This window comes from Branchiostoma floridae, chromosome 2 (genome assembly GCF_000003815.2).
Source record: "Branchiostoma floridae strain S238N-H82 chromosome 2, Bfl_VNyyK, whole genome shotgun sequence".
NCBI classification, from domain to species: Eukaryota; Metazoa; Chordata; class Leptocardii; order Amphioxiformes; family Branchiostomatidae; genus Branchiostoma; species Branchiostoma floridae.
In genome coordinates, this window is record NC_049980.1 from 26294558 (window position 1) to 26308583 (window position 14026).

A 14026-nucleotide genomic window follows, 5' to 3' on the forward strand; every position below is an offset into this window, starting at 1 on the left:
ACACAGCATCAAGATTATGCTGTGCTGTTAACCCGATCCAGACCGTGTGTGCGTGTGTGTGTGTATGTGTGTCTGCGCCACCGTCCGTCGACTTGACATCACCAAGTATTTTTTCCAAAACAACGGAAAATAGGTTAACCCGCGGATAAAGATGAACTAGCTTCAATCGTGAACAAGAGAAACAAGTCATCAACCTTCGAACTTTCACCTCCGACCTGAACCAAACCTGCCGAACCAGGTCCCCCTCACGCGGCGTCGAGGCAGGCGTTTTGGGTTTTCCACGAGAACAGTAAATAAAACAGCAGGTAAACATTTATTTAATGAATCCTCATGCTGTGTGTGTCAACTCAAGTTGTTATATACCAGTGAATGGCTACCAAAGTATTTTAAAATGTTCAATTTTGATTTGGCGTCTTGCACACATGTAAATTGCGACAGTAATCACATCAGATGAGCGTATAACAGCTCTAGAGTATTTTGTATCTTGTACCTAACCAGGTGTTTCTGTACTATTTTAAGTAATGTGAATGTCAACAACCCACCAAAGATATTGGCTTCTGCAAGTGACAAGAATGGAAGAATTTGTTTACTATCTGCAGATGTTTGTTTACAATCCGCAGGTGCTTGTTCACAGTCCGTAGTTGTTTGTTAACAATTCACAGGTGCAGTATACAGTGCAGGACAACATGTTGCTGGCCGTGCTGGGTGCGTCTGGACAGACAGGTAAGAAGTATATTCTTTATGCAACTAGATAAATCCTGTATTATTGATTACATCTGCCCATATGTTTACAACTGTCTTAAGAAGCGAAAAGAAGTTGAACCTGTACATAATAGCACATAGTAGTCTCTATAGATAAAATTGTGTCTTATCGTTACGACCTGTACTAGCTTGTTGGAGCATGAATGTACAATAAAGGTCTTTCATTCATTCATTCATTGTTGTAGGATGATAACAGGGCAGATGGGGTCATTGTTGTCTGACGAAAGTTCATTATTGTCATTGTTGTCTCGGTAGAGGCGGGGCTTAGCTGAGGCATCTGCGGCAAGGAGATACGAAAGTGCTGTTTAGGAGTTTAATTATAACATATATTGTGTGCTTAACAATTGTTGTGCTATAAAGTTTGATCTTGTTGTTCCAGGAAAAGCGACTGTCATTTTCAACTGTTTTCAAATAAGAAGTCAAACCCCGCAATAGTAATGTAGGTTTAGAATCGTATTCGATATTCTGTATGTACATGCGATCACTTAATCTTTGTATGTTAGAATTCAGATTATTCACCTGTTTTTATTCACTTCATGTATTTTGTTCACTTAAAATTAGCTCCATGTGCATGGATTTGCAATATCAAAAGCCTTCAATTGTAAAATCGTCCCTGCTAGATCAAAAGGGGGTACAGATATTTTATTACACTTCACGACGTTATAAAAGTATCTGACCTATATAAAGTGGAAACAATCCGTCAGAAGTAAGAGCAACCTTCTGGCCCCCTCCCCCTCCCAGGCGTCCACCTTGTGCAGCAGGCCCTGGATAAAAAGAACCGCGTCCTGGCGCTGGTCAGGGACACGGCCAAGATGGAAGGCCTGGTGCAGGACAGCAACCTAGAGGTAGGGGGCGCTGTTTACGCTTTCCATTGTATTAAAGTAATAAAATCGCAGAAATACTTACTTGATACTTGATAAGGTCTCCTCAGTGTCTTGTTGAAATAGGAGTTGCAAAAATACCTGTCTAAAGCTTTAAGAGAATTACACAGCCAGTAATATTATCAGGAAACTATAAAGCTCAAACTAGAAATGGGTATCTGCATCAGCAAATAAACACAGGTAGCGTTTTAGTGATATTTATGTCTGGGCAAGATTTTTAGTAGACAAGATTTTTAGTAGGTGAACATTATATGTTGCTGTTGAATACTATGTATTTCAGGGACTTACTGGTATATCTTTTAATTCTTTTAGCATTTGCGTTGAAGTTTGATTGTCGGAGTGCTTTCGTGTAGCGATTGGAGATAAGTCAATTTTGACAGCTAACCCCTTTATAAAAGTAACTAGGAAAATGTTTGTATTTTCGAGTCCTTCTCAATATGAGTTAATGACCGCACTGGATAAACCCACTTCTCACCAAGGTCAGTTCTCATACTTATTTCGCTTGGTGGCTTCTTCTCAGGTTGTCGAAGTTGATATCATGTCGGAAGATTCCATTACGGCTCAGTTGGAGGGGAGGGCAGTGGACGTGGTGATCTCCTGCCTGGGCCGGACAGACCGTAAGTCACGTGATCCCAGCACGTTCTACAGCGACTCCATGCGGGAAGTAGTGGGCGCGATGCGGAGGGCGAAAGTCAGGCGGCTGGTCTGCGTGTCTAGCTGGTGGACCGTCAGTAAGTTATATTTATCTTTATTCAAACAACAACAGCACAACAATACATAAGTGAAGTTTTGTCTCTAATGCAAAGACGGTTTTACGAAAGCACCTCACTGCCCTGTTGACGACAATTGCCATGCGATGCGAGTGTTGCCTGTTGTTGAGGCAACGCAAAGACGTCGTCCTTGGATGGATCTAGCCGGCTTGGTATTTGGACGCGATCCCATGGTAATACGACTTTTAGTCGTAAAGCTGTAACCACTGATAATTTCCAACCGCTGACGGCTCCTTGGACAGCTTGACCCAAGGACGAGAGCCCCTGTGGTGGAACTATTGTAGTAAGTGATAAGTTGTAACCATTGTTGGGCTTTAAAGTTGTAAGTTTGTGTGTGTGTGTCTGTGCCTGTGGGTTGTGTCTGGTTGGCCCCAGGACCGGTGCCCCTGTGGTGGAACCGTTGTAGTGATAAATCGTAGCCGTTGTTGTGTTCTAAAGCTGTAACCCTATTGTTGGCGCCAGGTTGGCCACAGGACGGGCGCCCCTGGTGGTACCGCTGGTTCGTGCAGGGCGGCTGGACCGCCACGCACGCGGATCTGACTGAGATGGAAGAGTTCATCACTATGTCCTGCACAGACATCAACTACACCATCGTCAAGCCACCCGTCTTCCTGACGGACGGACCTCTGGATGGTACGCACCCTAACCCTAACCCTAACCCTAGACCTAACCCTAACGCTAACCCTAATCCTAACCCTAGCCCTAACCCAAACCCTAACGCTATCGTCAAGCCGCCCGTTTTCCTGACGGACGAACCTCTGAATGGTACGCGTTCTAACCATAACCCTTACCCTAACCCCAACCCCAACCCCAACCCCAACCCTAACCTACCCGATGTAGACTCACTGGGTGTTCCAGCAAATTTTGCGGCTTTCTTCGAGACAAAGCTTAAGGTACATGGACGGTCCACCAACGCTATCCCTGGCTTTTCAGTGAAGGCTGGTGGACCCTGATGACCCATGCTAATCCTGAATTAATCCGGTTCAATTCCTATTACATATTCATGCGATTTCTCATATAAATAGTCAGGCATTATCTTTCCATACAGTCAGTTCCGATCACACGAATCTGAATCAGTAGAATCATAAAACAGACCGCGTGTTTTTATTTTCAGCCCGTGAGTTGAAAGCGGCGCAGCTGGAGCAGGTTCCCTTCACCGGCCGGCCTACTCTGTCCCGGGCCAACCTGGCTAGGTAAGGCATCTTTTGGTCATCCAAGTATGTTTTCCGTCCATAGGTTCTTTTGAATATGTTTGCCAATAACGTGATGTTCATCACTCTATTTGTTTATTGAACTTTCCATATCAAAATGGAGGGTGAGACAAAACAGGTGACGGGCCACCTCTACAAGTTGCCGTCCCGAAACAACAGTCGTTCGAACATGTTTGCCAACAGTGTCGCTGTTCATTAGTCGTTTGAATATGTTTGCCAATGTGTGGCCATTGATTGGTTCATTAGCTGTTTGGGTATGTTTTCCAATAGTGTGACTCTTTAAGTTTGCCAATAGTGTGGCTGTTCATTAGTCGTTTGAATATGTTTGCCAATAGTATGGCTGTGTGACATCCTCGCACTGTAGACATCAAGCAGGGCGGATAAAACGTTATGCATCCTTCCGCATGGGGGCTTTTTTTTCAAAGAACTTCAGGATTTATCCTATGATGATGTTGTGTGAAAAGAACGTTTGAACTTGAGGTTTAGTTATCCTATGAAGCTTGAACGTTTTAAAACATTCTTTGACCGATGTTAACCCAATTTTGTTTTCTTGTCAGATTTCTCCTTTTCATTCTGGGTACCTCCAAATGGAACAGTAGAAAAGTAGCAATCCTGTGAAGACGGACGGCTGAGGAGGATGCTGAGGATAAGCTTCCATTCAACCTGTTCAAAGTTTCGGTACTTCCACAAGACTTGCCTCTGTTGATGCCAGACGACAGAAAACCTACCATAGATCGAGCATGTCATATTCTATCACTGCGACGCCCGCAGCGCCCAAACCTTCAAAACAATTCTGGACGGACGTCACTACTTAACCAAAACTCTGTGCTGTATGGTCCTCACATTGTCTAATAATATTATTGCAAGTAGAGTATTCTTTTATCGTCTTTGAAATTTGCATTCTACGCTATGTAATCAGCAGGGCTATCCCTGTAATCTGAAGAAAGTCAAAGCTGCTTAGAAAACGAAAGCGGGTCAACACAGATTGAGAAAAGACCACTGGCTCCTTTTATGTCGTTACTGTTTCCTTTCACGGTTCACCACCACACTAAATGTACCAATGAGCTGATTAGAGGCTGTGTATGTATTTTATTGCGTATTTTTAAATGATACATTTTATCACCCATGTTCAAGTTCCTGAAATAAAAAGTTGATTTTGTAAGAAAAACGTTACGTCCTGTCTTGCACAATAATTTACGGACACATATTCGGATATGTATAGGCTGAGTTACACTGCTTGGCCAAAAAGACGAAGCCGTGGTCCACCGTTCATTGTATACCTGCTGAGGGGAACGGTAAATTCACATGATACATTGAGCATGTACGAGTATATACTACACATATGGCCGGTTCGTCTTGTCTTGACGGACAATTCATATACAACAGCAGATGTGAACTATATGAGCTAATATCTTACAGTACGTCTTCCTTGGCAGTGCGGCAAAGGTACGCGTTGTTCTGAAATAGACGCAATACCGCATATACAGCTTGCTTATAGTCATATACAGACATCTGCAGATTGTGCGGATTCCGTTCGGATAAAGCCAAGATATTCTAACTAGTGTAGAGATGACCAAGTTTTATCGCGACAGACTCTCTCGCGAAACTTGCAAGCATGTTGACGGCGGCTGTCGTCACTACACGGACGTGACATGGTACATGGATGTGCTGTTCAGTACATGGATATGCTGTTCAGTATCCGAATACGGTGTTCAGTACGCGGATGTACTGTTCAGTACACGGACGTGCTGTTCAGATATGGCATTCAGCACACGAATGTGGCGTTCATCACATGGGTATGGTTGAAACATGGCGATATACGGTAGATGAATATGTTGTTCAGTATCCGAATACGGTGTTCAGTACACGGATACGGCGTTCAGTACACAGGCACGGTGTTCAGTACACGGATGTTTTGTTCAGTAGATTGATATGTTGTTCAGTAGATGGATATGTTGTTCAGCATCCGAATACGATGTTCAGTACACGGACCGGTGTTCAGTACACAGGTATGGACTTCAGCACACAGTCATGGAGTTCCGTACACGGATATGTTGTTCAGTAGATGGATATATATATGGCGCTCAGTAGAAATTGCTGGTTACGAACTTTATCGTCTCTGCATGCCGTAAATGGGACGACTGCACCGATTCTCCACGATAGTTTTTGTCATGAACAGTCTAGAGGTCTACTATTTATACAATGATCACTAACATTTCTACTAAATCTTCAGCTGTTGGCCGATGACAACACACACATATTGGCACTATCATGTTCCTGTGTATCTAATTTGACTTGAGACTGAAAGGACACATTTGTAACAGTCACGTGAAGACAGCGACACAGACACTAGAACATACTTTTTTTACTACACTGGGAGAAATGCAGATTCATTCCGTTAGGGCGCGGTCACATTGGTCGTGCGATCGTCGTACGATTTTGATGCCATAGGATTTTCAAACAGTCTGTGACAGAACCAACCACCGACATGGATACAAAACAGAATTTTGTGTACCAAGACAGTTGAACTTGCTGGAGACGTACATTTGTGTCCTCCAAAATGCCCAAAGGAATGACCTATGTCACCGCGCCCTTACGGACTCCCTGATGCAACTTGCAAACGTACCCTGCTATAAAGCATGTACCTTCGTCCATGGACGTGGCTTTCATTCGCTCTTCACTGAAATCTTGCAAGTCATGTTAAGGTACCCTTGTGTATATTTCGTAGCCCGGCCGGCACTGACGATTTCCTATACATTGTTTAGGCAGTCCGATATACTTTAGCAAGGACGAGGCAGCAACCACCGCAGATCTCATCTAGATCTGGAATGCCTTTTAGACATGCGCTGTTTGGCAGTGTAGCAGTAGATGGCGTGTTGGTATTTCAATCCACGGAGTTACGTCATCACACGTCAAGAAACGGCCAGGACAGACACGAACAAACATCGTTACGGCACGAAAGCAATTGGTCATAGCTAGCTGTGCGGGGACTCACCCGGAGTCCGACCGCCTCAGCCGGCACCCTTTCCCGCCAGCCCCACGAAGAAGTCTCGGACCTGCTCCAGTATGTGCGGGGCCGACAACAGGATGGTCCCGGTAGTCACCATGGTGAAGATGGCGAAGATGAACAGGCACAGGCGATCCACCGTCATGGCGGCGTATCTCCACTCGTTCGCCGCCTTGTCGTCCTCGCTCTTGTCGCGGAAGTGGTTGGCGATGTAGCGGAGCTCCTTCAGGATCTGCTGGGTCTCGGCGGAGGTTCTAGCCGCGGCGCGGGTGTACTGCAGGCCGGTCTCGTCGGCAGTGGCGCTGACGGGGATGTTGAAGCCGGTGGCCGTCAGGGCGGTGGGGAAGTTCCGGGGCAGCCGCGGGGACAGGTCATTACTCAGGCCCGGGGGAAAGTCGTGCTGTCCTGCCTGCAGCGGGAAGTCGTGCCCCACCTCGCGCCGCTCCAGAGACGCCAACAGGTTGTGAGAAGACAGCTCGTCCATCGTCTTAAAGGAGTTCATGCTGATGTTATCAGTTCTCAGAGTCTCCCGGACCCGATCCCGGGCGCCTTCAGACTTGTCTTCTCGGCGGGACGGCATGCACAGTAGGCGGGGCAGCCACTCCAGCAACACCTTCCTCGTCTGCAAACAAACAAACAAACAAAACAAAACAAAACAATAAGAAACAACTAATAAACAAACACGAGTAATGTTGCGCTATCTTAACTAAACAAGGGGAGTCATTCCAGCAGCATTTTTCTCTGGAAATAAGTGACTACTCATGAACGGGATTGCCATAACATTACGTATGAGAACAACAAGAGGAATTGTTTCCATAACCTGGAATTCAGCCTTGGTCGCTTTGGTCCGCTCCCAAATGTTGCTACCCCGATGATGTTGGACGGGTTAGCAACCTCCGGGAGAAGACCAAAGCTAACAAGACTAGATTCCAGGATATTGTTTCATGGTGTAAAGGAGGGAACATTTCAGCTAAGAATCCTCTCATCCTCGGTCTTACGTCAGATTTCTAACGTTGGAATACTTTAAAAATCGTCCCGTTATGGGTTCGAGCAGATTGACGTTTTTGTTTTGTGTGGAACTCCACGTACCGCGCGAGACATTCGGCTTGTCTCCGGTGAACGATGATGGAAGTTCAGCGTCAGGACCGTCAGGACCACAGACCCCGCCACCATGCACAGCGTCGTGGCGAAGTATTTACCTGATGTGTACGATACAACAAGCGTCAGGACCACAGAAACCACCACCATACACAAGGTATTTACCTAAACGTACAGTAAGTTAGTACTAACAGTGATATACATAGAGTTGTCCTCAACTGTGTGAGTAACGACTTGCCATTACTATGTGGATGTAGCCACGAGGCGTCCTGAATCTTTACTGCAACACTATTGCACTCGAACCAAACCATACTTCCAATTCTCCAAGTATCCTATTACACCACTTCCACCTTTCTAGTTGCCACTCCACATGGGAATGCACACGAAGACAAACAAACAAACGAACACTGCAGCCGTTTGCAACACCGTGTGTACAACAAATTTAAGGCGCTGGAACAGCCTTTAATAATCGTCGTTATATGAAAAAGTATAGATATAAGTGGCAATCGGGTAGATGGGTGGCTCCCGTCGATGTCTAACGTACAGCATCAACAGTCAGGCACGAACAGCAGTTGTCAACAACCCACCCCCACCCCCACCCCCCTCTCCGTTGCTGCACGAGTTTTCCAGGAATTTGCGTCGCTGCCAAAGTAATCACTTCCCGATAGTTCCGCTTCGGTAGCACCCTTGCCCTTTGGGCGCGGTATTATCAGTTTCCGCATCATGTGCGGTGCAAGCGGGGCACATATTTCACTTTCTTGAGACACGCCGTATGAATACACAAGTTGATCTGCCGTTATTGGGCCCGTGAGGTCTATTGAGGCGGTTCTGCTGCACGCGACATGAGGAGATACCGACCCGCGATCGCCACGTCTCATCGCGCGAATCTTAATGACGATCACGCCGATATCGCATCTGAACGGAAGGTAATTACGCATTGCCGCAGGCCCCATGCTGCCAACAACCTGATATCAATGCACACCGGCAGGAAGATAGCGATCATTGGGAGCCCCCGGTGCGATGGTGATTGCAGCAATCGACCATTTCAATTTGTGTTTAGAGAGGAAATGGGTTAGTTTCATGTCTTTGGATGGTTTGCCGGATTTATCTCCCTTCTCGCCGTAAAGCAGGCGTGCAGAATAAAGTGCTACACAGGCTAGCTGGGCCCAAGGATCTGTGTCTCCCGCCCGTAATCAGAACATCAATCAGATCTACATCCTCGAAGCATCCATATCTTCCTGCTCTTTTGGGAGGGGTCGTCTATCAATTCCTCACTAAACGGGTCTAGTTCAAAATCTTAACATTGACTTGCAGCGACTTGTACGGAATTGTGTCTGAGTATTTGTTAGCATCTACCTTTTATGCCCTCACCGTCACAACATCCTATGATCATCACATCTGAACATAATAATCATGAGAAACCACTCATTCAACCCTTAGAGTCTGTACTACCTACAAGCGGCAACACCTAAATATAGGCGCCCACGCCCACCTATAAGCGGTCACACCCACCTATAAGCGGCCATACCTGAATATAAGAGACCACGCCCACCTGTACGCGGCCACACCCACCTATAAGCAGTCACACCCTCCTATAAGCGGCCACACCCAGCTATAAGCGGCCACACCCACCTATAAGCAGTCACACCACCTATAAATGGCCACACCCAGCTATAAGCGGCCACACCCACCTATAAGTGGCCACACCCACGTATAAGCGGTACCACCCACCTATAAGCGGTCACACCACCTATAAGCGGCCACACCCACCTATAAGCGGCACCACGTCCGAGGTTGGCGGCATGGCCTCGGCTACCAGTAACAGGAACACTGTCAGAGACAGCAGAATGGTGATACCTGTACAGAATAGAGCAGAACAGCGTGGTAATACATGTACACAAAAAACAGAACACAATAATAACAGTCGTGATGAGAAGTATCATTTCCACATTTATGGTGTTGGCAGTGACGCCTGCACTCGGGCATAGTCCCTTGCAAAGTTTCTCCCCGGTTACCCTAGTCTCTACAAGACTGCGGCCTGGCCGAATAGTAATAGGGGACTTTGTTTTTGGCCAAGTTGGGGATAAAAATCTAGTAGGAGTTAATTGGATTAGGAGTGAACTGACCGGCATAGAAGCGAACTGACCCAACCGCACTCATTGATTTATGGCTTAAATGATCACAACTCCAAAAGCAAAGCTTCTGTCTTTGTTCGGGAAAGGAGCGGATTAGTTTTATAACCTTTGAACTCTTCAACATCTCTCACAGACTCCGCTGGCCGGTCAGTTCACTTCACTCCTAGGACAGTTAACTCCTACTAGACTTTAATAGTCCCCTGTTACTATTCGGTCAGGCCGAAGTCTGGTAGAGACTACCTTTATCCAACGCTTACCCAAGGAGAGTTTCTCCCCCGACTCTGGCGGCATGGTGAAGACCAGCAGCGTGAGGGTGGAGATGAGCACGCAGGGGACCAGCAGGTTGGTGCCGTAGAACAGCGTGCGCCGCCGGATGTTCACCGTGAACGTGATGTCCGGGTAGGGCTCCGGGCAGCAGTCGTACTTAAACTCACTCCGCTTCGCCGGCATACCTAACGGCAGCAATGCCACAGTAAGTCTAAACTCAAGATCACTCCGCTTAGCCAGCATACCTAACGCCAATAATGCTACAGTAAGTCTAAACTCAAAATAGCACCGCTTAGCCGGCATACCTAGCGGCAGCAATGCTACAGTGAGTCTAAACCAACTCCGCTTAGCCCGCGTACCTAGCGGCAGTAACGCTACAGCAAGCCTTAACTCAAGATCACACCGCCTAGCCGGCATACCTAACGACAGTGATGCTGCAGTAGGTTTAAATTCACTCCGCTTAGCCGGAATGCCTAATGGCAGTAATGCTGCAGTAGGTCTAAACTCAAGATCACACCACCTAGCCGGCATACCTAGCACCAATAATGCTACAGTGAGTCTAAACCAACTCCGCTTAGCCCACATACCTAGCGGCAGTAACGCTACAGCAAGTCTACACTCAAGATCACACCGCCTAGCCGGCATACCTAACGGCAGTAACGCTGCAGTAAGTTTAAATTCATTATCACACCGCATCGCTTAGCCGGCATAACTAACGGCAGCAATGATACAGTAAGTCTAAAATCAAAATAACACCACTTGGCCGGCATACCTAGCGGCAGTAACGCTACAATAAGCCTAAACTCAAGATCACACACACACACCGCCTAGCCGGCATACCTAACGGCAGTGATGCTGCAGTAGGTTTAAATTCACTCCGCTTAGCCGGAATGCCTAATGGCAGTAACGCTACAGTAAGTCTAAACTCAAGATCACACCACCTAGCCAGCATACCTAGTGGCAGCAATGCTACAGTAAGTTTAAATTCATTACCACTCCGCTTAGCCGGTATACCTAACGACAGTAATGCTACAGTAAGTCTTAACTCACTCCGCGCAGTCGACACACCAAGAGCGGCGGTCAGTCACCGGTCAACAGTGCAGACATAACCCCGACTTCGGAGACGGATGGAATAATTTATTCTTCCAAATCCCCAATTCCCCGGCTACTCTCCGCTGGAAAGGGCTTTCAAAACGGGATTTTCACATCGCATGCGGCACTTACCTCTGCATTCGTCATTAGCATTTTTTCACTCTCTATCTCACTCCCCCCACAAATACACACACTGGGGAGAGAGTAACAGAGAGAAATGGGAAAGAGTGAGAGACAAACTCACAAACTTACCTAGCAGGTCCCACTCGCCGTTCGGCATGTATGGTGTCAAGTCGGCCCCTCCACTGCGGTTCACCATCTGCAGATCAACCTGGAATATAACCATACCAGTAAGTATAATCGTGCATGCACATCCATTGCTGACATTGAACCTGGTTTAACTCAAATGAGATTCAAGTTGTGCCACGGTTCGGGTACACACTGAAATGAGCCGAACCGTAGTTCCGATTCTCAAAGTATCCTAATACACCACCAATTCCACCTTATTCCGCCACTGTGCAATATTTACTGCAGACGCACACCAAAACTAAAAAAACAACTGATTACAATACCTATTTATTTATGTCGATAAACTACTCAAAATTGTTGAGTACTAACGCTACCTGAAATCCGCTGTGGCTCCATGAACCAAATTTCATGTTACATCTCTGCTCGTCGAAAGGAAAGTACGTGACGTCGATCTTACAGGAACTTTTGAAGATGCCGGGCGGCAGGTAGAGGCAGCTGCCGCTGGAACTCACAACCACTTTGGTCGGGTACGTCCCGTCAAACCGCTCGTCCGCGCTGTGCAGAACAGGACAGAACACAGAATGGTGATATGATACAGGACAGAACAGAATACATTATCTCACCGATATCGATGCAGGGTGCGACAGTGTCCTTATCTATTAGCGCAGAACGTACAACGCTGATGTTAGAGTCCAATTGTGTTTTACTCACGAAGATTTAGCCAGGAAGATTAGTGGCGTGCCATAGGGCATGTCATTAATGGATTTTCAAAAACAGTCTCAAAGGCTTTGTTTTAGCCAACCGGATAAAATGTGACCTGTTGTACACAAGGATATGAACGTACACAGGAACACGTTGTGCAGTACAGCGCGTATGTGTATACGCACACGCACGCGCTGTATGTTGTATGCACAGCCTTATTGTATATGAAAAGGTCGGCGATACGGGCCGTATAAACAGACATGTTGTTCATGAGGATATTGGTGATCTGGAAACGTGTAAAAAGACGTATTGTATATGAAAAAGTCGATGATATGGGCCGTATATATAGACCTGTTGTACATGAAGATATCGGTGGTATGGGGACACAGGGGTGTATGCTGACCTGTTGTATACGAGGACTTCAGGGGACAGGTGTATACAGACCTGCTGCACATATATACAGACCTGTTGTACATGTATACAGACCTGTTGCACGTGTACACAAACCTGTTGTACATGAGGATGTCCGGAACCCAGATTCTCTTGGGATCCAACCGGATCTGATTCAAGCCGCCGAATTCCGACTCGTTCCATGATAAATATTCATCAGTCCATATCTGCGTCAGAACAATAGGGTACGGAACATGTTATGCTTGCAATGTGTTAATATAAATCATTCAAGCTACAGAAGAAGTAAGACACTCTGTCATGTTACTAACTGCTGTAAAATCTGCCCTCTAAGTCCGATCTGCATTTCACCTGTGCGTCAGCACGTCACCTGTGCGTCATAAATCATTTATCACCAGGTGTCAAACATGGATGAGGGTGTTTCCTCCTGATTGCGCTTCCGATTCCACCACTTCAGGCCCAATTATACTTAGATTTCCGCGGGTCGGCTCCCGGATTACATGCAAAATAAAGTAAGCCCCGCTCGGCTTCACTATTGATTTTACACAGGAGTCAAAAAAGTTAATAAGGCAAAGTTATTGTATTACAGCACAGAAATTAGATAACGTGTAGTCGTCTCGTCTGTGAGGTGAAGGTGTGACACCATCGGGCGTTACAGAAAATGTGACAATGCTACAACTCTTCAACAGCTGGCCAGAATATGTGCCGTTCGGTAATATTCCCATTAGATTTAAAATTTGACAATGACAGCAAACAGCGTTTACACAATAAAACTAACTAATTGTTGATATGAAGTAACTGTGGATGATGATGATCATTAGCAACTGTAAGTCTTAACCCGGCCCCTACATGAACATTTTTTCAAAGTTGCATTAAGTCATTTGTACTGCTCTTAACGACATATACAATGTTTATATGACACCCATTCATCAATTTATCAATCAATCAATCGATCGATAAATCAATCAATCAATCAATCAGAATGAGTCGTTATTTTCTCACCATTCTCACCCAGATGTTCGTTGTCAGGATCTGGTTTTTCTCATCCTGAAAAGAATAATTCAAACTATCGATAAGTAAAAGCTTTATTCATCCCAACGTGATTTGCATGTATGTTCACGGCTACATACTCACGGCTACATACAACGGCTATTGTAGGTGTCAGTATATGTGCCGGAACTAAGTGGAGAGATTGGCCGCCCCAAACAAGAAGTAACATATTGACCCGTTTGTCCCGCTGTGCCTCCCTGCTGACCTGTCCAGTTGGAAGCACGCTCCATTTCAAACGTTTCCAACCAGAAAGGTCCCGACACCGACATAGGTAATCAATAGTAATCCAGACATGTTGGTCAGTCGTGGTCAATCGGCCGTTCTGTTTGGAGTATTATTGAAGTTTCCTCACAGTGTTCGTGTGTACGGTCGCAGTTTATCATATGTTGTAAGG

General features: G+C 46.1%; 2 protein-coding genes across 4 annotated transcripts in view; one reads left to right on the top strand and one right to left on the bottom strand.

The window, feature by feature from the left end:
• The first annotated feature begins 88 nt into the window (after positions 1-88).
• Positions 89-4795, top strand: LOC118410084 (flavin reductase (NADPH)-like). Of its 3 annotated transcripts, none has more exons than XM_035811569.1 (7): positions 89-305; positions 621-723; positions 1504-1607; positions 2164-2374; positions 2876-3046; positions 3528-3606; positions 4182-4795. In XM_035811569.1, exons 2-7 carry the CDS (start codon positions 687-689, stop codon positions 4240-4242), a joined length of 663 nt encoding a protein of 220 aa, XP_035667462.1. In that variant the 5' UTR covers positions 89-305; positions 621-686; the 3' UTR covers positions 4243-4795. The 3 variants fall into 3 exon arrangements, with proteins under 3 accessions (XP_035667462.1, XP_035667461.1, XP_035667459.1); XM_035811568.1 differs by having other exon boundaries at positions 90-305; positions 642-723; XM_035811566.1 differs by having other exon boundaries at positions 91-305; positions 663-723.
• Positions 4694-14026, bottom strand: part of LOC118410083 (neuronal acetylcholine receptor subunit alpha-7-like) — a 17529-nt gene continuing 8196 nt past the window's right edge. Inside the window, exons 3-10 of the mRNA XM_035811565.1 lie at positions 13585-13629; positions 12682-12791; positions 11847-12027; positions 11476-11554; positions 10122-10316; positions 9500-9586; positions 7721-7830; positions 4694-7253 (exon numbers count right to left, since the gene is read on the bottom strand). Of these exons, the coding sequence (XP_035667458.1) occupies positions 6636-7253; positions 7721-7830; positions 9500-9586; positions 10122-10316; positions 11476-11554; positions 11847-12027; positions 12682-12791; positions 13585-13629 (1425 nt within the window). The 3' untranslated portion in view covers positions 4694-6635. The remainder of the gene's footprint in view (positions 7254-7720; positions 7831-9499; positions 9587-10121; positions 10317-11475; positions 11555-11846; positions 12028-12681; positions 12792-13584; positions 13630-14026) is intronic.

Excerpts from the sequence above, each read along its gene's own strand:
- LOC118410084 (XM_035811569.1), top strand. The coding sequence starts at position 687 with ATGTTGCTGGCCGTGCTGGGTGCGTCTGGACAGACAG. Across the intron at positions 724-1,503 it reads GGGTGCGTCTGGACAGACAG|GCGTCCACCTTGTGCAGCAG; the intron begins GTAAGAAGTATA and ends TCCCCCTCCCAG. Across the intron at positions 3,047-3,527 it reads GACGGACGGACCTCTGGATG|CCCGTGAGTTGAAAGCGGCG; the intron begins GTACGCACCCTA and ends TTTTATTTTCAG.